Genomic DNA, 27,450 nt, shown 5'->3' on the forward strand with positions numbered 1-27,450 from the left:
GGGCCAGGGGCGGGGCTCGCGGGGCGGGTCCCTGATAGGCGGGCTACCGAGCGGGTGGGCGTGGCCCCGGCGTGGGCGGGGCCTCGGCGGGCGTGGGGTCCGGCGTGCGTTCGTCAGTCATTTCCTCTCCGGCTTCCTGGCCCGGAGGTGGGGCGGGGTGGGAGCGAGAGAGGCGTGGGGAGGACAGCGTGGGGTGGGGGACCCCGAGAAGGCGGGGTGGGGGCGGGAGGAGAAGGGGACCTGGGGGGCGGGATGGAGCGGGGACTGGAGAGGGTGAGATGGGAGGGAGGAGGGGGACCGAGGGACCTGGGGGACAGGTGGAGAGGAGGGCAGGGGGAGGGGGGAAGGGAGTGGGGGGCTGAGTGGGGGATCTGGGGGTCAGGGCTGGGAGGAGGGGCGGCCCCTGGGGTAGGGGAGGGACAGAGGGCGGCGCTGGGGCCCGGGGCAGGAGAAGGGGGCCCCGCTCCCCCTCCCTGCGTGCCCACAGATGAGACCACACAGCCGGGGAACCCAGTGCACGTTTATTAAGCTCAGGACGCGGAGGCCGGGGCGGCGAGGGGGCTGCGGGCCTCGCGGGAGGAGACGGTGAGGTGCGGGTCCCGGGGGGCCTGGAGCTGGAGGCCACAGCCCCTGGGTCTGGGGCGCAGACGGGCTCTTCGGGGTACTGCCAAGGCCTGGGGAGGGACAGCAGGGTGCAGGGGCTCCAGCCTTGGGGTGGGTGGGGCGGCTCATTCCGGGGAGCGCTCCCCAGCACCAGGCCGGGGTCCCCACCGCCTTCACCGGGTCGTCCAGGTCCCAGATCCGGGCAGGGACAGCCGAGGAAGCTGCCGGGCCGAGCTTAGACGCCGCCGCCGCCGCCAGGGGCTGGGGAAAGGGGGGGACAGTGAAAGACCCGGGCCCTGGGGACTCACGCCCGTGGTCCCCAGGCTGAGATCCGGGGATCACGGCTCAAAACCACCCCCACCCCCGCAGAAACGTCTGGGAAACTCTGTTCTCCTGTGAATCACCAGAAAGCCAGGAGTGGAGCTGAGACTCAAGTGATAGAGCGCCAGTCTTGGAGGAAAAAAAAAAAAAAAATGGAAGGAACAGTGTCCAGGCCCTGAGTCCAAACCCAGGTAAGGCCCAGAATAACTGTGTGAGAGGCAGAGAGAACCCCAGCCCTGACCCCCTCCCCCAAGTCTCTGGGAAGGGTGCAGAGCCACTAAAATCAGGTCAAGGTATTTTTATATAATTAGCATGAACACCCCAAGGCACCACACTCTCCAGCCCTCTCTCCCCACCCTGCCCCCACCCCTCCTGTGTCATCTGCAACTTTCACCCCCTCCACCCCTCCTGCGTCACCCACATCTGCACTGAGCTATGTCTCTCCCTGCAAGACATCGCCCCTATCCACCTCCCGTTCACCCTCAGACCTTCTGTACTGCCCACCTTCTTCCTCCCAGCCCCTCATAGTCTGCTTTTAGGGTGGCAGAGTTTGAACACGGGTCTTTGCATTTACTAAGCAAGTGCTCTACCCACATGAGCCACACCATCTTTAGGATCTGGTCGTTTTGTTTTCCAGTCCTGGGGCTTGAACTCGGGGCCTGGACACTGTCCTTGAACATCTTTTTTCTCAAGGCTAGCACTCTACCATTTGAGCCACAGCCCCTCTTTATGTGGTACTGAGGAATGGAACCCAGGGCTTCAGGCATGCTAGGCAAGCACTCTACCCCTAAGCCAGCTTCCCATCCCCCTCTGGTCATTTTTGAGATAGTGTCTCACGTTTTGCCTGGACTGTGATCCTCCTGTATATGTGTCCCACAGCTGGGATGGCGGGTGTGTACCACTACATTAAACAGACTGTCTAGATGAGGGGATTCGAGACCTTTTTTGCTCAGGCTGGTCTTGAACCACTATCCCCACACTCCCATAGCCACATAGTCCCTTTCTTTTCTTTCTTTTTTTTCTTTTATCCAGGACTGGGTCTTGAACTTGATATCTGATGCTTTTGGCCTCATTGGTGCTCTAACCACCTGAGCCACACTTGCAACCTCCGCAGATGCCTTTTAAATGTGAATTTTAAAAATATTTATGCTATGTATTTGAATAGTTGTACGAAAGCCTAAGCCTTTTCTCCCTCCTTATTGCTCTTCCCCTCCCTCCCTCTGATTTGTGTGTGTGTGAGTGTGTGTGTGTGTGTGTGTGTGTGTGTGTGTGTGTTCCAGTCCTGGGCCTTGAACTCAGGGCCTGGGCACTGTCCTTGGGCTTTTTCAAGGCTAGAGCTCTACCACTTGAGCCACCGCACCATTTCTGGCTTTTTCTATGTATATGTGGTACCAAGGAATCGAGCCTGGGTCTTTGGGTCTTTGTGCATGCTAGGCAAGCACTAAGTCAAACTCCTGGTTCCAGAAGACCTGAGACTATTTTTTTTTTTTTTTTTTTTTTTGCCAATCCTAGGCCTTGAGCTCAGGGCCTGAGCACTGTCCTTGGACTTTCTCAAGGCTAGAGCTCTACCACTTGAGCCTCAGCACCACTTCCAGCTTTTTTCTATGTATGTGGTACCAAGGAATCGAATCTGGGTCTTCGTGCATGCTAGGCAAGCACTCTACCACTAGGCCAAACTCCCGGCCCCTCCTTTATTTTTTTTTCATTCAAAGTTAGTGCTCTACCACTTGAGCCACAGCTCCAATCCCAGATATCTCTCTCCCTTCCCTCCCGCTCCCTCCTGCGCGCTCTCTCTCTCTCTCCATTGGCAATAAATAAGTCACAGATTTTCCTTCCTTCCTACCCAAGCTGGCTTTGAAACCTCAATTCTCAGATCTCAACCTAGCTAAGATTACAGGGGTGAGCCCCAGGCTGGGGAGCAGGGTGTTGGCAGGGGGTTCCTCTGTGGCTCTTTAGGACATTTTCCCCTGCTGGCTGTGGGTTGATGTGTCCCTCAGCCCCCTGTGGAATTGTCTAATATGCGTCCGGATCCCCCATACGCTCTGGTCCGTTTGGGGCAGTCTACTCCCCTTTTAAGACCTCCCAGCCTCCCCCCCCCCCCAGAACCCCACACACGCGCTCCGGCCCTCACCTGAGGAAGGGAGTTCTGACTTGCAGGACTTACAGGTTGGGCTGTGAAGGCAGAGGAGAGAGACAGAGAACATAAGAGAGGTTCCACTTTCTTCCTGGGCCCTGGGTTAAAGGAGCCCTCCACGACACCCCCCCCCCATTTTCCATTCCCCACATCCTCCAGACCTCTCAGACCTGGAGTCCGCTTTTCTGCACTTGACTTTCTTGCCTGTTGAGAGAGACGGGGAGAATGAATGACTGCTTGAATGGATGGGTGGGCGGAGCGTCTGCGCGGGGTGGGCGGGGCCGGCTGGAGGGCGGGGCCCAACTAGAGGGCGGGGCCAGGGCCCGATGGGGGCGTGGCCAGGCGGGGGCCCAGCGGGAGGGCGGGGCCCGGGCCCAGTGGGGGCGTGGCCAGGCGGTGCCCACTGGGAGGGCGTGGCCCGGGCCCGGCGCGGGGCGGGGCCCAGGCCCCAGTGGGAGGGCGTGGCCCGGCATGGCCAGAGCACTCACTGAGGATGATGATGATGCCCAGCAGGAACATGACGGTGGCCAGGGTCATGCCCACGGTCTGCACGGTGGCGTAGTCTAGGAAACAAGCCGACAGGGCAGGACGTGACCCCGGGCCTGCGCCCCCGCCCGCCGCGGAGCCCAGCGGCCTGCTGCAGTCGCGTCCAGTCCAGCCAGGTCCAGCGGGTGAGGGGCCCCGCTGGGGACGGGCTCCTCGGGACTCCCCAGGCCTCTGCTCTCTGCTCCTCTCCCCGTGCTTCTGGATCCCACTTTTCCGAAGAATCAACGTCGTCTACGCCTCTTCCTCCGTCGTGGTCCGCCATGGCTGCCTCTCCTGACTAGAGGTCGGAGCCACTTTGGGGCCTCACCTCAGAGCCTGCTGGGGTGCTGGTGCGTGCCACGTGAGAACCAAGGCCCTTGAGGCCATGTGTGGTCTGGCCTGCTGTCCTTCTTCCCTTCCTTCCTAGACCTCACCCCATCCACCCTTCCCAGCAGTCCTCCTGCCCGCCCCACAACCTCCCTCAAGTTCCTGGATTCTTTCCAGATGTTAACCTGCCTCGAGGCCTTTGCACATGCTGCTCCTGCTGCCTGAAAGTTCTTCCTCTAAATACACAGCTCCTCCCTCACCAGTCTTCCCTGGCTGTCCTGTTTAGAATGTTCACACACACACACACACTTATTATGTTGTTTGTTTTGTGCTAATACTGAGGCTTGAACCCTAGGATCAGGCTGGTGTTCTACCACTTGAGCCACGGCTCCTGCTTTGAGCAGTTTTGGTGGTTCATTAGAGCTAAAAGTCTCCCAGACTTTTCTGCTCCCTCAGATCTCAGCCTCCTGAGTAGTTAGGATTATAGGCGTGAGCACTGATGCCTGGCTTGGCAGTATTATTCTCACCTAAGACATCTCATTTTGTTCGCTGGAGTCTCTTCCATTGGGTCTCAAGTCAAGGAAAGCAGGATTCCAGGCTGGGTCACTGGGGTGCCTGCCACATGGCTTGGCACAAATCAGGAGCTCAGTAATCACCCACAGTGGGCCAGGGCTCTGCCGCTGCTAGCTGGCTTTCAGCTAGTAGTGACAAAAAGTGCTCACCTTAAGTAAATCTGAGTCATGGCTGGCTGCCTGCAGTGTGGAGGGAAGAGCATGGCAGAGCCACCGCTAGCCACTGAACAGTCAATATTTGATCTGAAGCCAGAGGAAGGGAGTGGAGTCTCAGCCTACTACGAGGAGAGGGGGAAGGGAGAGTGGACAGCAAGAGCAAAGGCCCTGGGGTAGGGAGGAAATTGGCCCACTGGAGAAACAGCATGACTGAGCAAAGATGGGGGAGGTGGAAAGGTGTCTTTCACAGGAAACTGGGCTCAGATCTCAGACCTAGGGGTAACTTTGTTGAGCTTGAATGCCATGAGTTGATAGTCGGATATCAAGTAGGAAGATTCCCCCAAATGGGAATTAGCATTGCCCTTCAATATAGAAGGGACCAGAAAGGCAAAGTTGCTTGTCTAAGGCCACATAGCCACACAGTGGGGAAGCAAGACTCCAATCCAGCAGCCTGGCTTCTCAGTTTATATTAAGGCTCAGAGGGAGGTCTGACCCCTCCCCCCACTCCAGTAATGACCCCCCTCACCCAGCCACGTCTTCATCTATCCAAAACACCACCACTCACCATAGTAAAATGGGTCGGGCTCCTCAGGACCTGGGGAAGGAAGACAGATGGAGAGAAGGAAAAAGATTTCAGCACTGTTTGCTCACCATTTTGAGTATGGATGTGTGCCATGGCTCAAGCCTGTCATCCTTAGCTACGCAGGAGGCTGAGATCTGAGAATCAAAGCCTGGAGCCAATCCAGAGAGGAACATCTGGAAGATTCTTTTTTTTTTTTTTTTTTTTTTTTTGGTGGGTCATGGGGCTTGAACTTGGCCTGGGCACTGTTCCTGAGCTCCTCAGCTCAAGGCTACAGCTCTACTCCTGGGCCTGGGTGTTTGCAAGATTCTTATCTGCAGTAAATCACCTAAAAGCTGGAAGTGGAGCTGTGGCTCATGTGGTAGAGCACTAGCCTTGAGGGCGGGGAGCTGGATGTCAGTCCCAAGGCTTGAACTCGGGGCCTTAATTCTTCCACTTGAGCTACAGCTCCATCTCTGGCTTGTGTATGTGTGTGTGTGTGTGTGTGTGTGTGTGTGTGTGTGTGTGTGTGTGTGTGTGTTTGTGTGTGTGTGTCTAAATTGGAGATCAGAGTCTGATGAATTTTTCCTATCCAGGCTGGCTTTGAGCTTTGGTCCTTACATCTCAGCCTCCTGAGTAGCTAGAATGACATATGTGAGTCACAGGCACTGGAACTGACACACTATCTGTGTCTCTGTGTCTCTGTCTCACTCTCTCACTCTCTCTCTCACATCTGGTTTTCTGCAAACCCTCCTCCAATTTTCTCAGGACCCCTACAGTGAGCTCCTGTCCCCAAATCCTCTGGAGTTGCTGGCTCAGAACTGGGGTTCTGTGCACATGATGCTTTATGCTGGCAAAAATTTGGATGCTTTAGGGTGTGGTTGGGCTAGGGAGGAGCCAAGGAGGCCAGGAAGGAATGTGTGTCCAGCTCCTGGCCACTTGCCAGGAAGTGCTCAGCAAGGAGGGGGTTGCTGTGACAACCGGGGCATCTTGAAAGGTGATGCTCCCCCCCCCCCAGCACTCTGCCCCAGGTTCTCTCTGGACTTTGGTCCAGTCTCCTCCCCACACCCCCTCTGCAGACCTGGCTTCTGACCAAACCCAGGGTCCTTCTTAGAGCCCTGGTTTCAAGTGTGTTCAAGCACCTGTCTTTGGTACACCCCTAAATTCTCCCTTCTTGGTTTTTTGTTTTGGGGTTTTTTTTGCAGAGAGACAAAAAAAAAGGCACTTCACCTCCCTCTCAATAATTCATTAATGCCCTTCCTTCAATACACAGCAGGCTTTTTTTTTCCCTCCCTACCCAGCCATCCCCACAACCCTCCTGGGATTTCCTGAGACCTGAGGTCTCCCTCTTTCTTGCCTCGTGTGTCTGGAGGAATTGGGGAGGAGGGTGTCGAGGCGCCTGCACCACCACCTCTGCCTGTCAGCCCTCCTCCATTCTGCTCCCCATCTACCTCTGCGAAAAAGCAAAAGCCCTGGGCCCCAGCCAGACCCTGCGGGCTCAGCCCTCCCAACCCCCCTCCCTAGGGTGGTTTCCAACCTCTGCAGCCCCCCCTCCAACCCCACCCCTGCTTCCCACCCTGCACAAGCTTGGCTTGCTGCTGCTGCCGCAGCCCCTGCCTGCTGGGGCTGGGGGAGTGCAGGCAAGGGAAGGGGAGATCAGGGTGCAGAGGGGGGCTCCCCTTCTTCTGCCAGGCTCCTGCCTTCAGTGGGGTGGCAGCAGGGTGGGGGACTCTGGCCTCGCCCCCCCCCCCATTCAAGCCGGCTGTCTGGGGCTCAGGGCAGCAGGGAGCAGGCACTAGAAGTGGGTTAATGAGTGTGGAGAGGAAGTGGCTGTGTGGCTGGGTGTGGGGGAGAAGGGACTCTGGTCCTGCCAGAACTGGTGTCTGGAATTGGACCTGGTAGGGAAAGGGAAGGGGGTTCCCAGCACCCCACTACCCCTAGGAGGCTTTGCTGCAGTGGTTCACACCCAGCCCCAGGCTGTCGCCACACCCCACATCCATCTCTGCCTCCCTCCTCTCCCCTCATGCCTGGCAGGGATTACAGGAAACACCCACCACGAGAGACAAGGGTGCTGGGAACCAGAATAAAATAAAATAAAAAGACGTGAGGACCCTTCCCCCTGGCCCACCTTAGGGTGCTGAAATCCTCTAGAACCTCTAGCTCCCATCTCGCTTCCTTCCTCTCGGTTAGCGCTGCGGTGCTGGACCAAACCTCCCCCCCTGTTGCCATGGCAACCTGTCCGAGCATCCTTCCTCCCGGGGACAGCCCTCTCTAACCATAGGTCCCGCACCTGGATGGAAGCGCGGTGGTGGTGGGGGAGGAAGGTACGGGGGGAGGGGAGAAGAGAAGATGTTCTAGAGACCCCCCCCACCCAAAGGGGGTGAGGGGGTGTCAAGGAATGCAGCAGAGAGGTCTCCACCCGTGGCAAGATCAGCCACATCCCCTCCTCACCCCTTCCCTTCCCGCAGTTGCCAGCCCTCTTTCCCATGCGGCACCCCCGCGCACGCCGGCACCCACTCTCTAAGGGGGGTGACACTCACCGATGGTGGGGGTCTGGGTTGGGGTCATGATGCTGAGCCCGAGCAAAAGGGGGGGAACAGGGCTGAGAATGTCGAGGCAAAGAAGACAGGGCTGCAGCAGCTGGAGACAGGACAGACCGATGTGGGGGGGGCACGGCGGGGCGGGGGGAGCCCTGGTGTGTGGGGAGGGGGAGGGCTGCAGCCAATGGAAGCCCGGGGATCCCGCCCCGCCCCCCCGCCGTCCCCGCCCCTTCCCCGAAGCCGGGGCGGAGGAGGGGGCCGCCGGCCTCCCGCACGCAGAGGGACCGAGACCCACACCGGCTGGCGAGAAAAGCGCGTTTTATTGGAGTTCCGGGGTGCTCGGGGACGGCAGCCGGGCGGGCAGGTCCGGAGGGGTGGAAGGGCGACTCGGGCCCCCGCCCTCCGTCCCCGCTCCGTCCCCCGCCCCAGCCCGGGCTGCGCCGCAGGGCTGCGCTGGGCTCCGGGGCGTCGGGATTCTCTACCGCATGCGGGTGGACAGACCTGCGGAGGGGGGGGACACACAGCCCGGGGGTCAGAGGCCGGGGAGCCCACGGCAGGGCGCCGGGCAAAGGTTCTCAGACCCAGCCTTCACCCCGAAACACCCACAGCCCCCCCCACTCACGACGCATGGAGCTCCGGAAAGTTCCCTCCTCTTCATCAGGCTCCCCGGTTCTGCGAAGGAAGACAGGGGCGGAGCGGGGGTCCCCCTCCGCGTGGGGGAGGGGGGAGAGGCGGGCCTGGGGCGGGGGCGCGGGAAGCGGACCCCCTCAAGCAGCCTAGGGGTGCCGCAGGAGACCCGGATCACGCCCGGCAGTCACCCTAACGACTCCGGAGGCTGAGAGCCGAGGATCGCGATTCCGAGCCGGCTCGGGCAGGGAAAGCCCACAGACCCCCAGAAAACTGCCAGTGGAGCTCGTCTGCGTGGCTCCGGGGACAGAGCTCAGGGACGGGGCCCGAAGCAGAGCCGCGGCTGCAGCGGCAGGGCCCCCGCCGCGGGGGAGCGGGCTGCGGGCCGGCGCCAGGCCTCGAGCCCGAGCCCGGGGGCCCGCGTGCCGCCTCGGAACCGCACGGGAGGCGGTGCTCCTGCTCGTCCCCCCGCGCGTGGACAGCCGAGGGAGGCCCAGGGCTGGGATCCCAGCGGGGCCGCGAGGTGCGGTGAGCTCACGTTCCCCAGCTCCGGGACCCCCCGGGACCCCGGCGGGGTCGGCGGCTGTGGCCTCCCGCCTGGCACTGCGGGGTGCGGGGGGGGGGGAGCGGGGGAACCGGCGAGGACGGAGGAGCTCTTACTTCTGCTGCTGGTTGAACTTGCACCGGCATTTCTTGCCTGTGGGGTGAGGAGGGGGAGCCCAGGCTGAGGTCCCCTCCGGGAGCGCCCCGCCCCGCCGGGCCAGGGGTGCCGCCAGGCCGCTCCCGCCGAGGACCAGGGGAGGCGGGGCGGGGCCTGGGAGGCCCCGAGGTGGGCGGGGCCGAAGTGGGCGGGGCCAACGCTAGACTGGCGGGGGGCACGTGGCCCGGGCGAGTTTGGAAGGGGCGGGGCAGAACGGGGAGGAGGCAGGGTGGGACGTGAGGCGGGGCCAGGACAGGGTTTGGAGGTAGGGGAGCAGGTAAAGAAGGCCGGCGGCGGTGGAACTGTGCACCGGGGGCGTGGCCTAACGATCACGTTGATTTTGAGGGCGTGGTCTGGGCGTGGTTAAGGCTGGGGGCGGGATTTGGGCGGGGCCACGGCTGTGTCCATGCTGGAAAGCAGGGCAGGGAAAGGAGTGGTGGGCGTGGTCATGACGGCTATGGGCGTGGTCTGGGCAGGGCAGGGACTGGGAGGTGTGGGGCCCGGGTGGGTGCAGACACTCACTGAGGATGATGAGGATGCCCAGGATGAAGAGGATCCCCGCGATGGTGAGGCCTCCAATCCTCAGGGATTGGTAGTCTGGATTGACAGGGGGAGAGGAGAAAGGAGATCAGAGAGCAGACTCGGGAGAGGGAGAGGGACAGAGGGAGAGGATAAGCCCGTGAGGGGGGAGCAGGAGATGGACCACGGGGTACTTGAGAGCTTGAGTCAAAGGGGGAGTGTTGGGGGTGTGGGTCAAAGAGAGGAACAAAGGCAGAGGGGAAAGAAAACAAGGCCTCCCCCAAGTAGAAGCTTCCCTCACCATAAGTGAATGGGTCGTGTTCCGGTGGAGCTTCTGGAAAAAAAACAAAAACAAAAAAAACGTAAGAGACAGAGACAGAGAGACAGAGATGGACAGAGAGGGACAGAGAGCGACCAGAGTTTGGCTGCTGCTGCTGTGGCTCCTGGACTTGCTGGAGCAGGGAAGGACCTCTTGGGGCCACTAATACTCCTGGGCTGGCTTTCTGGGAACTGTGGGGCCCTCTGCAGACTGCCCAACCTGCTCTGGGTCCTCACTGCCCTCTCTGCCCTGTCGTGGGGTGGGGTGGGGGCAGTCCAGTGGGCAACCCCATGCCCCATGCTGATATTTTACAGTGTGTCATCCAGCCAGCCACCATCCACTCCCACCTCCAGCTGGTCCAGAGGATCTCCTCCCAAATGCCAGCCTTTGAGTGACTGGAACTGTCATTGGGACCCCAATGTCCTGTCTCCCTACCTCCCTTCCTCTCCAACTCACCTGCCTTGGCCATGGCTAGGAGGCCAACACAGAGAACCAGGGTGTGGCTGACAGATGACATTGTCCTGAGGCAACAAGAACAGTAAGTGAAAGGTCTGCACCAGTGGCTCACGTCTGTCATCCTAGCTACTCAGGAGGCTGAGATCTGGAGGATGGCAGTTCAAAGCCAGCCTGGGCAGGAAAGGCCCCGAGATTTTTTTTTTCTTTTTTTCTTTTGGTGGGTCACGAGGCATAAACTTGGCCTGGGCACTGTCCCTGTGCTCTTCAGCTCAAGGCTATGGCCCTACCCTTGAGCCAAGTCCCACTTCCTGTTTTCTAGAGGTTAACTGGGGATAAGAATCTCAGGTTCGGGCCAGGAGTTTGGCCTAGTGGTTAAAGTGCTTGCCTAGCATGCATGAAGACCCGGGTTCGATTCCTCGGTACCACATATAGAAAAAAAGCCAGAAGTGGTGCTGAGGCTCAAGTGGTAGAGCTCTAGCCTTGAGAAAGTCCAAGGACAGTGCTCAGGCCCTGAGCTCAAGCCCAGGACTGGCAAAAAAAAAGAATCTCAGATTCTTTGGTGCTGGGGTTGGCTTTGAACCTTGATCCTCAGATCTCAGCCTTCTGAGTAGCTAGGATTACAGGTGTGAGCAACCTTACTCGGCCCTGAGACTCTTATCTTCAATGAACCACCAGAAAACCAGAAGTAGTACTGTGACTCAAAGTGGTAGAGCACTAGCCTTGAGAAAAAGAACTCAAGGACAGGCTTTGAGTTCAAGCCCCATGACCAACCAAAAAAAAAAAAGAGGAAGGAAACGCTGGCCCTCCCCCATAATGAGGCCCAAACCCAAAGGGGTTAAGTCCTACACAGCCAGGGCTTAATCACAATTGTCAGTCATTCAGCCTGGTTGCCCAAGAAACAGGGGCACTGCTGGTCTCATAGGGCTGTGTCACCAAAACAACTCACACAACTGTGGGACAGCAAGCACCAGAGGGCACACAGGGACCTCCCACCCCCCCTCTGGGCCTCCACCTCCCATCTGCAGGTTGAGATCCCTCCTCTCCCACCCCCACCCCAGCAGGAGGTCACGATGCCTCGGGTGAGAGACAACACTGGCCCCCGGGCCCACACCAGGGTTCTGCTGTGTCTCCTGTAGTCCCAGCTCTCTAGCTCTGGGCAGCTGGCCAGTCTCTGCCTGACCCGGGGTATAAATATCTCCCACTTCACCCCAGAGGAATTTGCACAGGCCACCCAGCCACAGCCTTTCTCCCTTGCCGCCTTGTGTGATTTGGGGGATCACGCGTAGGCCCACGAGGGAAAAGCCTGATGGGTCTCAAGCTGCTGAGCCACCCCTGATTCTGCTAGAAAAGCCCCTGGGGCCACCTCTGGGTGACTCCCCGTTCCTAAGCAAGTCAACACCAGCTGAGAGCCTTAGAGACACAAGACAGATGTGCTGGGCGGGGCTGCCAGCCCGGGGCGGGGCGAAGGGCGGCCACAGCACCCTCCCTCCCCCTGCTGGCTGGAGGGAACGGGGTGTCTTCATGTGACAGGAGCAGCTGTGTACACCTACACCCCAACAGCACGGACTCACCCTTGTCCCTACCCTGCAGCACCCCACTGTCTGTGTTTTTTCCTCCCCGCTGTGGGTCAGGCCTGCTGGGAGCCAGGATTGGCCACTCCTGTTCCCAAAAATAGGCCTCCCAGCCTAGGGCAGGGGAGAGGGCGTATGGGGGGGAGCAGGGGAGACACTTACCCTGATCTCGCTGTTCCCTGCTGCAAGAAGGTCCCCCAAATGTCCGGGCTGTGACCCTGGGGCTGACACCTCAGACCCCCTGGTCCAGTGCTGGAGACAAGCACCCCCTAGCAGGCTCCCCTCTTGGCCCCACCCTTCCCCTCCCCAACCAGCAGCTGTAATTGGAGCCCGGGTTGGAGGGGGGCCAGGGGGCGGCCCCCAGCCCAGACCGCCCCTGTCCACTCGGGTTAACTCTCTCAGCTCAGACGGGATCCACAGGCCGCAGCTCAAGGCCTGCACCGCAGACGCAGGGCTCAGTCGTACACATGGGGTCTGCCCCAGAGAGGAGCTTCTGCCCCAAGATGGGGGGCGCTGCGCCCCACCGGGTCTGAAGAGCAGGCAGGCCCAGGGTGAGAAAGCCCAGCGACTTCGGATCACTATGTTCTCTCTTGGTTTGGGGTTTGGAGGTTTTCTTGTTGGTTTGTTTTGGTGCTGGTTTGGGGGGTTTGAACTCAGAGCCTGGGAGCTGTCCCTATTTTTTTTTTTTTTCTTGCTCAAGGCTAGCATTTATCACAGCTCTACGTCCAGCTGTTTCATTGGAAATAGTCTCAGGACTTTCCTGTCCATGCTGGCTTTGAACATTGATTCTCAGATCTCAGCCTGCCAGTAGCTGGGATTACAGGGCTGAGCTGCAGGGCCTGGCTGACGGCACCATTCTGTGCAGCCCATGTCAGAACCCCGGAGCTGCTGGTTTCTTTTGGGGAGGGTATTTTTTAGTGTGTGTGTGTGTGTGTGTGTGAGAGAGAGAGAGAGAGAGAGAGAGAGAGAGAGAGAGAGAGAGAGAGAGAGAGAGAGAGAGAGAGAGCATATGCTGTCTCTTGGTGGTGGCTGCTGTGAGATTCACCAGGGGCTAGCACACACACATGCATGCGCACACACACACACACACACACACACACACACACACACACAAAAGGACAAGGCTGGCCACATTGCCACAGACTGACACAAGGTGATCATACTGCACAAAGCCACCAACCAACACACTTAACCTTGAACTTTCCCTTCCCTGAGCGCATGTGGCCCGGATGACGTGGGTGTGTGTCCTCCATGGACATAATCTGAATTCACAGGCCTTGGTCACATGGAAGCTCGGGACAGGACAAAACTCTACCTGCCAGTTATGTGACTTTGGGTAGCTCTTGGCACATCTCCATCCCTGGATTTCCTGTGCTGGAGGAAAGCAAGCTGGGATCTGAGAATCGTGGTTCAAAGCCAGCACAGGCAGGAAAGTCCATGAGACTTTTAATCACAATTAACCACCAAATAAGAAGAATAGGACAATGACAATGCTGGAAGTGGAGGTGTGGCTTAAGCAATAGCCGGGGGGAAAAAGCATGATCCTCAGATCTCAGCCGCCTGAGCGGCTGGCATTACAAGTGTGAGCCACTGCATAGGGTCTCAAGAGAAAACTGAATTCCAGACAAGGGCAGCTGACTTTCCTGAGATTCCCCCGTAGTGATTAAGGACAGAAATCGCCGCAGCCTTGCGTGTCAGGCACTGCTCTGTAGGGACCAGACTTGGACCCGGGGCAAATATAGCCCGGCAACCACGATGCACCTTGCCCTGGAGAAGGCCAGTAGCTCTGAGGCCCCTTCGTGCTTGATTTCTGAGCCCCCTCAGCCTCTGGCCTGGGTGGCCTGCACCCCAGGGTCACCAGTCATTTCTGGTTAATAATAACCCTAATGTTTACACAGCACAAAGGGGAGGACAGAGGAGCCAAGGCCCCAACAGGAGGGGGGCAGCTGGCCAGCTCCCTTCCTCCCTTCTCACTCGGGATCCTCAACCGCCCCCTAGTGGAGCAGCTGGGAATTCCCCAGCTGTGGGATGCTGGGCAAATAATGCAACTTCCCAGCTGGGCGTGGTGGCTCACGCCTGGAATCCTAGCTACCCAGGACGCTGAGACAGGAGGATCCTGGTTCAAAGCCTGTCCAGGCACTAAAGAACCTGAGACTCTCATCTCCATTTAGCCACTAGAAAACAGGAAGTGGGGATAAGGCTCCAGGAGTAGGGCAGTAACCTTGAGCTGAAGAGCTCAGGGACAACACCCAGGCCGCAGAGTTCAAGCCTCATGACCCACAATAAGTAAATAAGTAAATTAATTAATTAATTAATTAATTTCTCCGGTCTCAATTGCTCCTCCTAACTACTCAGGAGGCTGAGATCTGAGTCTGACAATCCTGGTTCAAAGCCAGCCAGGGCAGAAAGGGCTGTGAGATCCTTATCACCACTGAACCAACAAGAGGCTGAAAGTGGAGGCGTGGCTCAAGTGGTAGAGCAATAGATACAAGGGACAGTGCCTGGGCCCTGAGTTCAAGCTCCAGAACCAGCACACACACACACACACACACACACACACACACACACGTCTTGAAGCCAGCAGCCTGGGTTCCCATCCTGCCTCTGCCTCAGACTGGTCATTCTAACTCTGCCCACAGTTTTTTGTTTTTTTTTGTCTGTAGCTCCTTGGGGGGAATCCTCACCCAGAGTGGACGGCCGCGGGGTTCTAAGTGTTAATGGGGGTGGGGGAGCAGAGCAGTGGCCGTGCCCAGTACGGCCACCAGAGGGCACAGCCGGACCTGCGCTGGCCCCTCAGATCCCCTGTGACCGCGCCCACCACACCCTGCAGGAGAAGGGGCCCCAGCTGGGCGTGGCCAGTGTCCCCCACCCGGTCCCATCTGCACAGCCACCTGATCCGGCCCTGGGGACCACCATCAGGATGGATGCATCTGGGATGGAGGTTGGTTGGAAGTGGCCTGGTCCCCCCTCCCAGGACAAGGGTCCCTTCCCTGGGTCCCCAGGCTGCTGTTCTGAGAACCGCTGGCCCCCCCTCCCCCCTTCCCTCCTCTTCCCCTCCCCTCCCTGGCCCGCTCACTCTCCCCAGCTGAACTCATCTCAGGCCATCTGGGAGCACGGGCGCAGGCGGAGGAGACACAGGCAATGCAGAGGGACACACAGACACACAGGCCCAAAGAAACTGAGCCCTGGACAGACGGACAGACACACAACAGGCATCGAGATCCACACTGAAGAGCCAAGACAGGAAAAGAGACCCCATAGCAAGTCAGACGGCTGAGCTCTCCGGGCAGGGCCCGGGCTGGCTGGCAGCAGCTGGGGTGCTGGCTGGAGGGGTGCCTGGCTGGCACCATGTAGTGTGTACTGGGCCCCCGGCCAGGTGGAAGTAGTGGGGGCTCTAGTGGGGGGCTGGGGGGAGAAGAGCAGGGGGATGGGAGGGGCCAGGCTTCTGCTGCTGCTGCTGCTGGCAGGGGCCAGGTTAGGGGTGGCCTGGAGACCCCCGAAAGGGAAATGCCCTGCTCGCTGTTCCTGCTCCAAAGACAGTGCCCTGTGTGAGGGCTCCCCAGAGCTGCCTGAGAGCTTCACCCCAACACTTCTGTCTCTGTGAGTGCCTGGGGAAGTGGGGGGGGGCTGGCACCCCAAGGGTGGAGGCAGAATGCTGGGGGGGGGCCAGATTTCCTCTCCTTGGCAGGAACTTGGGCAGCAGGGCATCTTGGGATGTTCAGAAGAGAGCTAAGAGGGCTCTGAAGGCAGTATTGGGGGGGGAATTAGGGGGGCCCTGGGATGAGACAGTCAGGAGTGTGGTGGGGGGTCCTTGCAAATGACAAGGGCCAAGAGGGGTGGGGCAGAAGCCAGAGGTTTCCAGGAGGGGCGGGGGGGGGCTCAGGTTTGGGATGAGAACACTGTGGTGGCTTTCTCCCGACCCCCTCCATGTCTCCAGCTCCCTTGTGAGGCTGGGGGTTCCCCAGCTGAAGGCCGGCAGCTTCCTCAGGATGCCGACTCTGCACCTGCTGTGAGTGAGGCCTGGGCCCTGGGGCACAGGAATTCCTGTTCGTGTGTGTGTGTGTGTGTGTGTGTGTGTGCACACGTGCACACACCCATGGGGATGTTAGGCCCATGCATGCGAGTATGAACTCACCTGTGTCTATGCACACCCACCAAAAGGCATGTGGAGGTGGGGAGGGAGTGGAGAGCAAAGTCCCAGTATTAGAATCCCAAGCTTCTCAAGAGGTGGAACTCTGAGGATCACAGTTCAAAGCCAGCCAGGGCAGTACAGTCTGTGAGACTCATCTCCAATAAACGGGTAAAAATCTGGAAGCGAATCTGTGGCTCAAGTGGTAAAGTGCTAGCCTTGAGCAAGAATTAAATCAATGAACCAACGTTCAGGCCCTGAATTCAAGCCCCGGCAGTGGGACAAAAAAGGAAAAAGAGAGGGAGGGAGGGAGGGAGGGAGGGAGGGAGGAGGGAAGAAATGTCCACTCTGCTCCTCTCTCAGACTCTTCACGTCCAACTCCTTCTCGGTGATTGAAGATGATGCCTTCGCTGGCCTGTCCTATTTGCAGTACCTGTGAGTCAGCGCCAGGGCTGGGGCAGGTGGGCCTGGGAGGAGACGCCCCGGTACACCGCAGCTATCCGAGGAAGAAGAGGAGCTGATGATGGCAGTACAAATGGCAGATTTGGGCAGGTGCCAGTGGCTCACACCTGCCATCCTAGCTACTCAGGAGGCTGAGACCTGAGAATCAGGGTTCAAAGCCAGCCTGGGAGGCTTATCTCCAATGAACCAGTTTAAAAAAAAAAAGCCAGAAGTAAAGGCGTGGCTCAAGTGGTAGAGCACCACCGGCCACACACAGAGGTTTTTCAGGTTCTCCCAGTCACTGAGCTGAGGGCCTGAAGGTAACACTTCCGGTGGGACCCCTCACCCTGCCTCCCCATCCCCCACAGCTTCATCGAGGACAACAAGATCGGCTCCATCTCCAAGAACGCCCTCAGAGGCCTTCGCTCCCTCACTCACCTGTGCGTGCCCCCCCGCCCTCCATGACCACTGAGACCCCCCCATTCCCTCCCCAAGACAGCTGATGGGGTCCCCTTCCTTCCCCTTCACCCCCAGGAGCCTGGCCAACAACCACCTGGAGGTCCTGCCCAGATTCCTGTTCCGAGGCCTGGACACCTTGACACACGTGTGAGGATAGGGAGGGGGGGAGGGCTCGGGGAGCCCCACCCTCCCCAGGCTGGAAACTGGGTCCCAGCCTCCTCCCCTGACCCTCATTTGGTCCCAGGGACCTGCGGGGAAACCCTTTCCAGTGTGACTGCCGGGTGCTGGGGCTTCTGCAGTGGATGGCCTCGGTGAACGCCAGCGTGGGGTCGGGGGCCTGCGCCGGCCCCGCCGCCCTGGCCGGCAAGCAGCTGCAGCATCTGGAGCCCACCAGCTTCAAGTGCAGATCCGCAGGTAAGCGTGGACGGCCCGGGGCTGGGAGCGTGGCCTAGTGGTCGAGGGTTCACCTAGCATGCACGAAGCCCTCCATTCCATTCCTTGGTACCACATACTCAGGAAAAGCCAGAGTGGTGCTGTGGCTCGAGTGGCAGAGTGCTAGCCTTGAGCAAAAAGTGGCCGAGGTCAGGCCCCAAGACTGGCACAAATAAAAGGGGGTACAGCCCAAGCCCCACATCTGAGGATCATAGTTCAAAGCCAGCCTGGGCACTAAAGACCTTGAGACTTATCTTCAATGAACCATTAGAAAACTGGAAGTGGCACTGTGCCTCCAGGGTTAGGGTGGTAGCCTTGAGCTGAAGCGCTCAGGGACAACGCCCAGGCCCAGAGTTCAAACCCCATGACTGACCAAAGGAAAAATAAAGCTTACAGCTTTTCTCCCCCCAAGTAAGGATCTCCCCCCACCCGAGCCAGGGTCTCCCCCCTGCCCCTGGGCTGGAGGTGTAAGAGACACTGGCAGTCAGGCTGAGACACTGACCTCATTTCTCATTTCTGGTCCTGTGTTTCCAGCCTATGAGATCTTGAACACACAGTGTCACTCTCCCAGCCTCAGTTTCCTTACCTGTAAAATAAGAACATGAAGCCAGGGGCCCATGGTTCACCCCTGCATCCTAACTACTCAGGAGGCTGAGATCGGAGGATCAGGGTTCAAAGCCAGCCCTGGTAGGATAAGTCCAGGAAACTCTTATAGCCAATGAACCAGCAAAAAGCCAGAAGTGGAGGTATGGCTCAAGTGGTAGAACACCAGCCTTGAGTGAAAATAAATAAATAAAAACCTAAGAGCCAGTGTGCTGAGGTCTTGAACTGGAGTCCCAGGGTGAACACACACACACATACACACACACACACACACACACACACACACTAGCTGTGCACAGATGGTTCTGGGGGACAGGAGGCAAAGCACAAGGGGTCATCCTTATTTTGTTTTCTTCTGAGGCCAAGGTGGTAAAGCCAGAGCCCTGCGGGACCCCCACCCCCCAGTCAAGTGCTCCGCCACTCAGCCAGGCCCCAGGCCTGGGGACTTTACTCTGTGACTCCACCCCCCATCCTCGTGGACAAACAGTTATGGGGATTAGAAAGGCAAACACAGAGACAGGACTCCAAGAAGAATGCTCTAAAGAGAATGCGGGTGGCTCACGCCTGTCGTCCTAGCTGCTCAGGAGGCTGAGATCTGGGGATTTCAGTTCAAAGTCAGCCAGGCCAGAAAAGTCCACGAAAGTCTTATTTCCAATGGACCAGCAAAAAGCCAGTGGTGCCTTGAGCAAAAGCAGGACAGCGCCTAGACCCTGAGTTTAAGCCCCAAAACTAGCATAATGTTCTATGCCTGGTGTCAGTACATGAGGTGGGGAGATACTTTGAGAGCACGCCCTCTTCTTTTCAGGGGTGCCACAGGAGACTTCTCTGAAGACGGGATGGCAGATGGGAATGTAGCTCTGTGAGAGAGAGGGAAGGGCACTCCACAGAGAGGGACAAAGGCCCTGGGGCCATCTAGAGTTGGCCAGGAAAGAAGTAAAATCCAGATGAATTGTTTTCCCACACACTCGGAGAAGGCCAACATTAAGCCTCACCTGCCCGCACCTGACTTCCGGGAGGCTGACTGAGGCAGCGGGGGTGTTGGAATAAAGAAGTTCCTGTTCTTCAGTTGTTATTGTTGGTTGTGCTCATTTCACTCTACTGCCTTGAGCCACAGCTCGCTCCACTTCCGGCTCTATGGTGGTTCGTGGGAAATAAGAGTCCTGACGCCCTCCCTGCCAGGACTGGCCTCGAACCGTGATCCTCTCGTCCCAGCCTCCTGAGTAGCTAGGTAGATGGCTGTGAGCCCCCTGTGCCCGGCTGGGCCTTGGGAGAGTGGAGGGGGGAGCTCCCAGGTCTGCCTGCCTCTCTCCTGTCCCCTCTTAGAGCTGACCTGGTTCCAGAGGATCGAGGACCCTGCCCTGAGTGTGGAGGCCTTCTCGTACCAGGGCGCAGCCCACGTGGTCCTGGCACAGCCCTTCGTGGGACGCTGCCTCATCCTGGTCTGGGACTACAGCCTCCAGCGCTTCAGGCCTGAGGAAGAGGTGTCGGGTGAGCTCTGAGGCCTCCTGCCTGCCCCCCTGACGCTGGCGCCCCCCTCCCCGCTGACCATCCCACTGCCCGCTGACCATCCCCTCCCCGCTGACCACCCCACTGCCCGCTGACCTCCCCCTCCCCGCTGACCTCCCCCTCCTCCCTGATTACCCCCTCCTCCCCGATCACCCCCTTCCCTCTGACCTCCCCCTCCCTGCTGACCATCCCTCCCCGCTGACCACCCCCTCCCCGTTGACCTCTCCCTTCCTGCTGACCACCCCTCCCCGCTGACCGCCCCCTGCCCGCCGCCCGCAGCGCCGTCCGTGGTGTCCTGCAAGCCGCTGGTGCTGGGCCCCCGCCTCTTCGTGCTGTGTGCCCGGCTGTGGGGGGGCTCGCAGATGTGGGGGCGCGCGGGCCCCGAGCTGCGCCTGGCCCCCCTGCAGGCCCTGGGCCCTGGGCGGCTGCTGCGGCCCAACGACGCGGAGCTGCTGTGGCTGGACGGCCAGCCGTGCTTCCTGGTGGCCGACGCGTCCAAGGCGGGCACCACCACGCTGCTGTGCCGCCAGGGCGCCGGCTTCTACCCGCGCCAGAGCCTGCACGCCTGGCGCCGGGACACGGACGCCGAGGCCCTGCAGCTGGACGGCCGGCCGCACCTGCTGCTGGCCTCCGCCTCGCAGAGGCCCGTCCTCTTCCAGTGGCGCGGGGGCCGCTTCGAGCGCCGCACGGACATCCCCGAGGCCGAGGGCGTGTACGCCGCGAGACACTTCCACGCCGCCGGCCAGGTGTTCCTCTGCCTCACCAGGTTCATCGGGGACTCCATGGTAAGGCTGCGAGCTGGCCGGCTGGCCGCCCTCACCCACCCTTTCTGGTGCTGGGCCGAGGATTTGAACTCGAGGCCTGGACGCTGTCCCTGAGCTCCCTGGCTCTTCTGCCCCTGGGCTTTCACTGGAGATCAGAATCTGACTTTCCTGCCCCAGCTGGACCTCAAACCACAATCCTCCCATCTCAGCCTCCTGAGTGGCTGACAGGTGTGAGCCACCAGTGCTGGCCTTCCAGTGTCGCCTCTGAACTGTTATCCCACCTCCATCACTGTGACCCCATCAAACCTGGTTGGGTCTAAAATATGACCCCCGGGATTACATTATTATTATTTTTTAATCCATTGTGAGGCTTGAACTCAGGGCCTGAGCACTGTCCTTGAGCTTTCTCAAGGCTAGCGCTCTACCACTTGAACCACAGCACCACCTCCGGCCTTTTCTGGGTATGGGGTACAGGGGAGTTGAACCCAGGGCTTCCTGCGTGCTGGGCAAGCACTCGACCACGAGGCCCCACTCCCGGCCCCTGGATGGTGATGTGTATAAAGCTAAGGATGTAGGGGAATTGGGGGGCTTCTGTCTGGCTCCCGGGCTGGCCGGAGCTGACCCAGCCACACTGCCGCCGCAGGTCATGCGCTGGGACGGCGCCATGTTCCGCCCCTTGCAGCATCTTCCTTCCCGAGGCGCCCATGTCTTCCAGCCCTTGCTCATCGCCAAGGACCAGCTGGCCATCCTGGGCAGTGACTTTGCCTTCAGCCAGGTCTTCCGCCTCGAGCCTGAGAAGGGCCTCCTGGAGCCACTGCAGGAGCTGGGCCCTCCCGCTTTGCTGTCCCCCCGGGCCTTTGCCCACGTCGCCCTGGCCGGCAAGCGCTTCCTCTTCGCCGCCTGCTTCAAGGGCCCCACACAGATCTACCAGCACCACGAGCTGGACCTCAGTGCCTGACACGGCAGGTCCCCCCCACACACCTGGACAGTGCTGGTGTGGGGGGGCTGGTGAGGAGAGCAGGCAGCTCAGGAGGGGGGGCCTGGCAGGCCAGAAGCAATCATCAACCACAGATCCAGCCTCAGCCAGCCAGGGGATTTGCCAGGCTCCGCTCAGGAGCTGGGCTCTACCCTGTGAAAGCAGCAGGGCAGCGGGGCACGGTTCATGCCTGCAGTCCTAGCTACTCAGGAGGCTGAGATCTGAAGAATCGGGGTTTGAAGCCATCCCAGGGCAAGGAAACTCCATGAAGACTTCTCTGCAAGGAACCCAGAAAAGAAAAAAGGAAAAAAAAAAACAGAAGGAGTGGAGCTGTGGCTCAAGCAGCTGAGCAGAAAAAGCTGAGGAACAACGTGCCCAGGCCTGGAGTTCAAGCCCCCGGACTGGCACCCATTGACACAAAAACCACCACAACAAAGCAAATGCATTCCTTGCCTCTGAACTCGTTCTGGCCAATGGCCTTCAAGGAGCCTTCATGACGTCACCATTCTGGGGGCTCAGGCCCAGCAGGAAGAGAGAGAAGCCTCTTGGGGAATGGAGCCTTGGGTACCCCCTCCCAGATATGGGGGAAAGGACAGAGGGTGTGTAGACTTAATGAATCACCTTGCCCATGGTTGTGGAGTTCTGGGAGGGACCCCTGGGGCAGAGGGTCTTGTGAATGGTTATCTTGTGAATGGTTCATCGGAGATAAACTTACAGATTTTCGTGCTTGGACTGGCTTTGAACCGCCACCCTCTAGATCTCAGCCTCCGGAGTAGCTGGGGGTGACAGGCCAAAGCCACTGGCGCCTGGCTGTGCGTCCTTTTTCTGAAGTCTTGTCTGTCTGTCTCCTGGTATCGTTGGGAATATTTTGGGAATGAAGTTGTTTTGAAAGATTGGGGGGCTAGGGGCAGGTGGGTCATGGGAACATTGGGGTGTCTTCATTGCGTATTGGGGAGTCTCAAGGAGCCTTGAGGTTCCGTGGTCTCCTATCCCCTGTGGCCACCGTCAAGGGGTGTGGTGGGACCCCAGCCTCACCCCAGTGCACACAAAGTCTGTGTAGAAAGCAAGATCACGTTTTATTAAAAATTCAACAGACAGCTCCCTCCCAGGAGAGCTGAGGGGAGGGGACACGCCAGCCTGGATGGGGGGGGACTTCCGGGTGAGGCCAGGACCAGGGACAGAGGCCCTGCACACGTTTCTGGTGGGCCAGCCTCAGCAGCTGTGGGCGGAGCCTGGGGGAGGAGATGGAGGGTGTGTGTGGAATCCCACCTCCCCCGGGGCACACATGCAAATGAGCTCATGCATATGCAAATGAACACACACCACGTACAGCACAGCCGCAACCCGTATGCAAATGAGCACACACACGTGTGCTCTGCCACATGCAGATCCTCAAGCGTATATGCAAATGAGCTCACACTCATGTACACACATGCAAATGAGTGCCATGCTCCTCACTTCCGGCTTCGGTCAGCACCAAGCTGTCTTACCTGGGGTGATGAGGGGTGGGGCATCTCCTGTGCCAGGACTGGGGAAATCAAATCAAAGAGGTTCAAATCCATCTCCGTCCCCATGTGTCTGTCTGTCCTGTCCCTGTCCTGGCTGCTTCAAGGCTAGGCGGTTTTCAGTGGATCTACATACAGGCTATTTTTCCACTGCTGCTGCCCAGAGTTGGGATGGAAGCAGTTCCGGGGTTGGAGCCTCTGGGCATTTTTTTTTTTTTTAAACTGGGACTTAAACTCAGGGCTGTCTCTTAATTTTTCTTTTTTTTTTTTGCCAGTCCTTGGGCTTGAACTCAGGGCCTAGGCACTGTGCTTGAGCTTTCTCACGGCTAGAGCTCTACCACTTGAGCCACAGCACCACTTCCGGCTTTTTCTGTAAATGTGGTACCGAGGGACAGAACCCAGGGTCTTGTGCATCCTAGGCAAGTGCTCTACCACTAAGCCACATTCCTGGCCCCGTCTTTCTTAGCCCTCTGTGGTGCAGGACTTGGAGGAAGTGTTATTTTGCGCAAAGCTTTCATACCCACAATCCACCTTACCTGGGCTTCTGTCTGAATTTGCATTTGCATTTTCCACCTGTTGGGAAAGGAAGGGCGATCATGAGAGGGGCTCCCTCCCCACCACCCGTGCACCCCTTCTGTTTTGGGGTTTTTTGTTTTGTTCGTGGGTTTTCTTTGGTTTGGGTTGGTGGTGGGGCTTGGACTCTGGGCCCTACCCCTGGAGCCACAGCCCCACTTCTCCTTTTCTAGTGGTAATAACAGTCTCCCAGACGTTAGTGCCCAGGCTGGCTTTGAACTGCGATCCTCAGCTCTCAGCCCCCCCAGCCCCCAGTAGCTGGGATGACAGGCGTGAACCCCGGCTGTACTCACTCAAGAGAACGATGATGCCCAGGGCACAGAGGAGCCCTGCACAGATGAGCCCGCCCACTCGGAGACTGTGCCAGTCTAGAAAGAAACAACAGGCAGAGGGGACACTTCAAGGTCAATCCAGTCCCCACAACCCCCCCCCCACACACACACAAAATCTCCAGGGCCTGCTGGGAAACACAGCAGGAAGAGCACAGGCGCGAACTCCAGCCGGGCTTACACGCAAGTTTACACCTCAAACAAACAAAAGTATTTCATGTCCAGTCAGGTACAGATAAGGAATAGGCTTGAGGGGAAAGGTAAAGACAGAGGCTTCTGGAAAGAAGTCTTTGAGGCTTTCTGCCAGAGGTCGGGAAACGAACCCTGGGTAGATTGGGGAGAAAGTTCAAGCAGGAAGACTGGCATGTACAAAGGCCCTGAGGTCAGCGGTGGAGGGCTGGACCCACAGGAGGTCCTGGTGGCTGGAGCACGGGTCAGAGGTCATGGGAGGGGGTGGGGACTGAGGAACCTCAGGAGCTGATCAGTGGAACCTGGGGTGGGGAGCAGAAGCGGAGTTGGCAAGCTCCTCAAGGCCACCGGCCACCGGAAGCTTGAAGTCTACGGTTCTCCTAGCTGTAGACTTGAACCTCGCAGCTATTGCTGGCCTGGCCTCCCATCCTGCCAGTCTGTGTCTACTCATCCATTCTCCCTCAAGGCCCGTTGGGCCTCTGGTGAGTAATCCCATTCCCAGGGCCCTGGCAACCCCAAGTCCCAGCCCAGCCCAGCCCAGCCCAGCCAACCCACAGCCCTTGAGACAAAAACAATATGTGGTTTGGAAGAGGCAGGAGGGGCACAAATTCTCACCATAGTAGAAAGGGCTGTTTTTATCTGCAAGGAAAAGAAATGAGTAAAACTCATGAATCCAGCAGCTGGGGTGGGGGTGATGGGGGTGGGGGGGAGGGGAACTCCAAGGGAAAATTCCAGAGAAAGGAAAACTATTCAAACTCACCTTCAGGATCATTAGCATCCAGGGCAGGCAAACCTAGGGATGGACCACAAGCAGAAGGAGGGGAAATGAGGAGGCCAGCCTCTGCAGAGCCTCCACAGAGAGCCTCCCGGAAGGAGGGGAGAGCAGGATAGATACTACCTCCAGGGCACAGAGTAGCTGCCACAGCGCCACCCAACATGCCCCCCAGCCCTATACTGGTGAGTCACCTCAGCTTTTTGCTACCTGGAATAGGTAGTGAGTTTGTTCCATTTGTTCCTAGTCCCACGGCCAATCTGAGCCTGCTGCTTGGTTCCAGGGGACAGATGGCTCCCATTCTTAGGGAATCTGTTCCCTTCCCCACCTTCACAGACACCCCACCTGTTCTCGCTTAGGCTAGCTGGGCCCCTCCAAAATGAGTCACTCTCCTGACCCTCAGTCCCCTCGTATGCAAGATGTGATCTTGTTTACCTCCATGGAATTATATTAAAAACACAAACAAGTGGGCTACTCAGGAGGCTGAGATCTGAAGATCAAGGTTCAAACCCCGGGCACAAAAGGACCTGAGACTCTTATTTCCAATTAACCTCTAGAAAACGAGAAGTGGGGGGCCAGGAGTTTGGCCTAGTGGTACAGTGCTTGCCTAGCATGGAGTAGCTAGGATTGAGAGCCACCGCGCTTGGCAAGAGCACCAGGAGGGTGAGGCCTTGGCATACAAACATAAGGTAGAACTGGAGTGGGGCAAACCTTCTGTGTGGCCTCAGAAAATGGAGAAGATTCCCCTCCCTCCCCTCTGGGGGGTGGGGTAAGACAGCTTTGTTTTGGGGGGGGGTACGGGGTGTGGGCGTCACTCACCTGCCAGGATGCAGAGCAAGCTCAGGGCGGCCTCCTGCATGGCAGAGTGTGGATCTAAAGGAACCCAGAACGCAAGCTTAAGCCTTCGCAGAGCTGGCAGCATGGGGGGGGGGCTCGCTTCCCTTACCAGCCTCGCTGGGCTGAGAGATAACGAGGAACCCCAACATGTAGTGGAGGGGTGCTGGTAGGTGATGGGGCATTGAGGCAACGGCTGGCACAGCTGGCGGGGTGGTGGGAAGGTTCTGGGAATGGAATCCAGAGGAATCCACTCGCCCTTTTTCCCAAAGGCTGGGAAGCTGGGCGCTGTCCCACGTCAGGGAGCCCGGAAGGGGTGTGTATGGGGGGATTCTATCATGCCTGGCTCCCCAATGGTAGCTGCTAGCTCAGGACCAGCAGGGCCTCAGGGTGTTTTTTGGGGGGAAGGGAAGGAGCCAGGTGGCAGGAGGCCCAGATTCTGGGGTGTGTGTGTGTGTCTCCCACAGACAGCTTGGAGCCTGCCTGGCTTTGCACAACTTCTGGCTGGGGTCTGACTGGTGCCTCAGGCCTGGGGCCGGGGTGGGCCTAGGCTGAACCCCCTTCCACCCCACCCAGGCCCCCCAAGGTCCACCTGGATGGTCCCCTCCCTGCTTCCCAGCCGGGCCTGGCACTGGGTCTGCCCAGCTGCCGCCAGGGCCCCGTGATAAGCAGGACACCGGGCCAGCTGGGCCGTGTGCAAAGCCTGGGCATGCTCAGATCTTGCCCCCCATTTGCCACACACTTGGGGTGCCCTGTGTGCGCCCCTCAGCCACCTCAACCTCCCTCGGCCTGTTCATCCTTGAAGGGTGTGTGTGTGCACGCACTCGCCCGCGCACTGCCCATACTGGGGTTTGAACTCGGAGCCTTGGGCGCTGTCCCCGTGCTTCTTTTCTGCTCAAGGCTGGCGCTCTACTGTGTGAGCCACAACTCCAGGTCCAACTTTCTGCTGCTTGAACTAGAGATCTGAGACTCCAGGATGCCCCCCTGCCAGGCTGGCTTAGAACCGCGGTCCTCAGAACTCAGCGAGGCCGGCAGGCGTGAGCACCATCAGACTTCACTTCTTCTGTCCCGGCTGCCCCGGTGCCCGGGCACCTCGTGCTGGATAAGCAGAGGTGAGCTGCTTCTGTACCCCCAAATTCTAACCCACACCCGAGCGTAGGGCCCTCAGGCAGAACCCCTTTTTCCTAGCAGTCTCCAGCGCCGGTATCCCCACTCCCTAGACACCCAATTTTACCTCTCACCCAGTCACACACCCCCAAATGCCCTGAAATACCCCAAGTCCGCTTGATACCCTCATCATCCAGACAGCCCCCCACATCCAGACACCCCTGGCCACTCTCACACATCAGCCTGCTCAGGGCTCACCCCCAATGTCTGGCCTGGGCCCCCAGCACTGCGGGCCCTCCTCCTCCAGCCTCAGCCTCGAGAAGCACAGAACCTTGAGGCTGGAACGTTCTAGAGTCTTGAACCAAAGGCCTTCTGTGTGGAGAGGTTGGTGGGGTGCACGGATGGGGGAGATGGGTGGGGAGAGCTGAGGGGGGCTGGCGGGAGGGCTCACCTATGGGGGCTTCCCAGGCCGGACCGCTGCTTCTGGAGAGACTGAGTCACCCCGGGCCTAGACCAGACTACCCTCAGCCACACCCTAAGCAAACCCGGGCAGGTAAAGGGCAGGTCCGGGGCCTCCCCCACCCCATTCCTGTCTTAAAGAGACAGCTCCCAGGAAAGGGGGAGAGAACAGGGAGCTCACACCAGCAGTCCAGCTACTCAGGATCCTGGGTCAAAGCCAACTGGAACAGGAAAGCCCAAGAGGCTCTTATCTTCAATGAATCAGCAAAAAGCCAGAAATGGAGCTGTGACTCAAGTGGTAGAGTGCCAGAGGCAGCCTGCAGCGAACCGGGATTCCAGACCTTGGGAGAAGAAGAAGACAAAATAGATGGGGTCGGGAGCCCAAGACTCCAGCCTAAGGCGAGCTTAAGACTATAGCCTAAGGCCGTGGCCTAGTTTATTTC

The 27,450-nt window shown here is 58.8% G+C and overlaps 4 protein-coding genes and 1 long non-coding RNA gene across 6 annotated transcripts; 2 read left to right on the forward strand and 3 right to left on the reverse strand.

Moving 5' to 3' along the window:
- Window positions 1–500: 500 nt before the first annotated feature.
- On the reverse strand, window positions 501–7,885 carry LOC150043989 (FXYD domain-containing ion transport regulator 7). The gene is made up of 6 exons (XM_090323082.1): window positions 7,738–7,885; window positions 5,204–5,233; window positions 3,547–3,621; window positions 3,220–3,262; window positions 3,056–3,096; window positions 501–864 (listed from the first exon to the last, which is right to left on the reverse strand). Exons 1-6 carry the CDS (start codon window positions 7,763–7,765, stop codon window positions 839–841), a joined length of 243 nt encoding a protein of 80 aa, XP_090179208.1. The 5' UTR covers window positions 7,766–7,885; the 3' UTR covers window positions 501–838.
- Window positions 7,886–8,038: 153 nt separating this feature from the next.
- Fxyd1 (FXYD domain containing ion transport regulator 1) lies at window positions 8,039–12,224 on the reverse strand. The gene is made up of 7 exons (XM_090323081.1): window positions 12,092–12,224; window positions 10,359–10,423; window positions 9,885–9,917; window positions 9,587–9,661; window positions 9,025–9,061; window positions 8,360–8,409; window positions 8,039–8,238 (listed from the first exon to the last, which is right to left on the reverse strand). The coding sequence occupies exons 2-7, from the start codon at window positions 10,417–10,419 to the stop codon at window positions 8,216–8,218; spliced, it is 279 nt and encodes a 92-aa protein (XP_090179207.1). The 5' UTR covers window positions 10,420–10,423; window positions 12,092–12,224; the 3' UTR covers window positions 8,039–8,215.
- Window positions 12,225–12,331: 107 nt separating this feature from the next.
- LOC150043991 (uncharacterized) lies at window positions 12,332–15,317 on the forward strand. The gene is made up of 3 exons (XR_016533430.1): window positions 12,332–12,480; window positions 14,760–14,870; window positions 15,015–15,317. It is a non-coding gene; the product is annotated as an uncharacterized LOC150043991 (long non-coding RNA).
- Window positions 15,318–15,356: 39 nt separating this feature from the next.
- Lgi4 (leucine rich repeat LGI family member 4) lies at window positions 15,357–21,560 on the forward strand. Its single transcript, XM_090322173.1, has 9 exons — window positions 15,357–15,529; window positions 15,867–15,938; window positions 16,422–16,493; window positions 16,868–16,939; window positions 17,034–17,105; window positions 17,203–17,372; window positions 19,317–19,481; window positions 19,779–20,284; window positions 20,907–21,560. The coding sequence occupies exons 1-9, from the start codon at window positions 15,357–15,359 to the stop codon at window positions 21,219–21,221; spliced, it is 1,617 nt and encodes a 538-aa protein (XP_090178299.1). The 3' UTR covers window positions 21,222–21,560.
- Window positions 21,561–22,243: 683 nt separating this feature from the next.
- Fxyd3 (FXYD domain containing ion transport regulator 3) lies at window positions 22,244–25,832 on the reverse strand. Of its 2 annotated transcripts, none has more exons than XM_090322174.1 (6): window positions 25,427–25,830; window positions 24,596–24,628; window positions 24,451–24,474; window positions 23,611–23,685; window positions 23,281–23,317; window positions 22,244–22,471 (listed from the first exon to the last, which is right to left on the reverse strand). In XM_090322174.1, exons 1-6 carry the CDS (start codon window positions 25,527–25,529, stop codon window positions 22,327–22,329), a joined length of 417 nt encoding a protein of 138 aa, XP_090178300.1. In that variant the 5' UTR covers window positions 25,530–25,830; the 3' UTR covers window positions 22,244–22,326. The 2 variants fall into 2 exon arrangements, with proteins under 2 accessions (XP_090178300.1, XP_090178301.1); XM_090322175.1 differs by lacking the exon at window positions 22,244–22,471 and adding an exon at window positions 22,686–22,767 and having other exon boundaries at window positions 25,427–25,832.
- Window positions 25,833–27,450: the final 1,618 nt, after the last annotated feature.

Source organism: Megascapheus bottae, chromosome 31 (assembly GCF_031878675.1).
Source record: "Megascapheus bottae isolate mThoBot1 chromosome 31, mThoBot2.hap1, whole genome shotgun sequence".
NCBI classification, from domain to species: domain Eukaryota; kingdom Metazoa; phylum Chordata; class Mammalia; order Rodentia; family Geomyidae; genus Megascapheus; species Megascapheus bottae.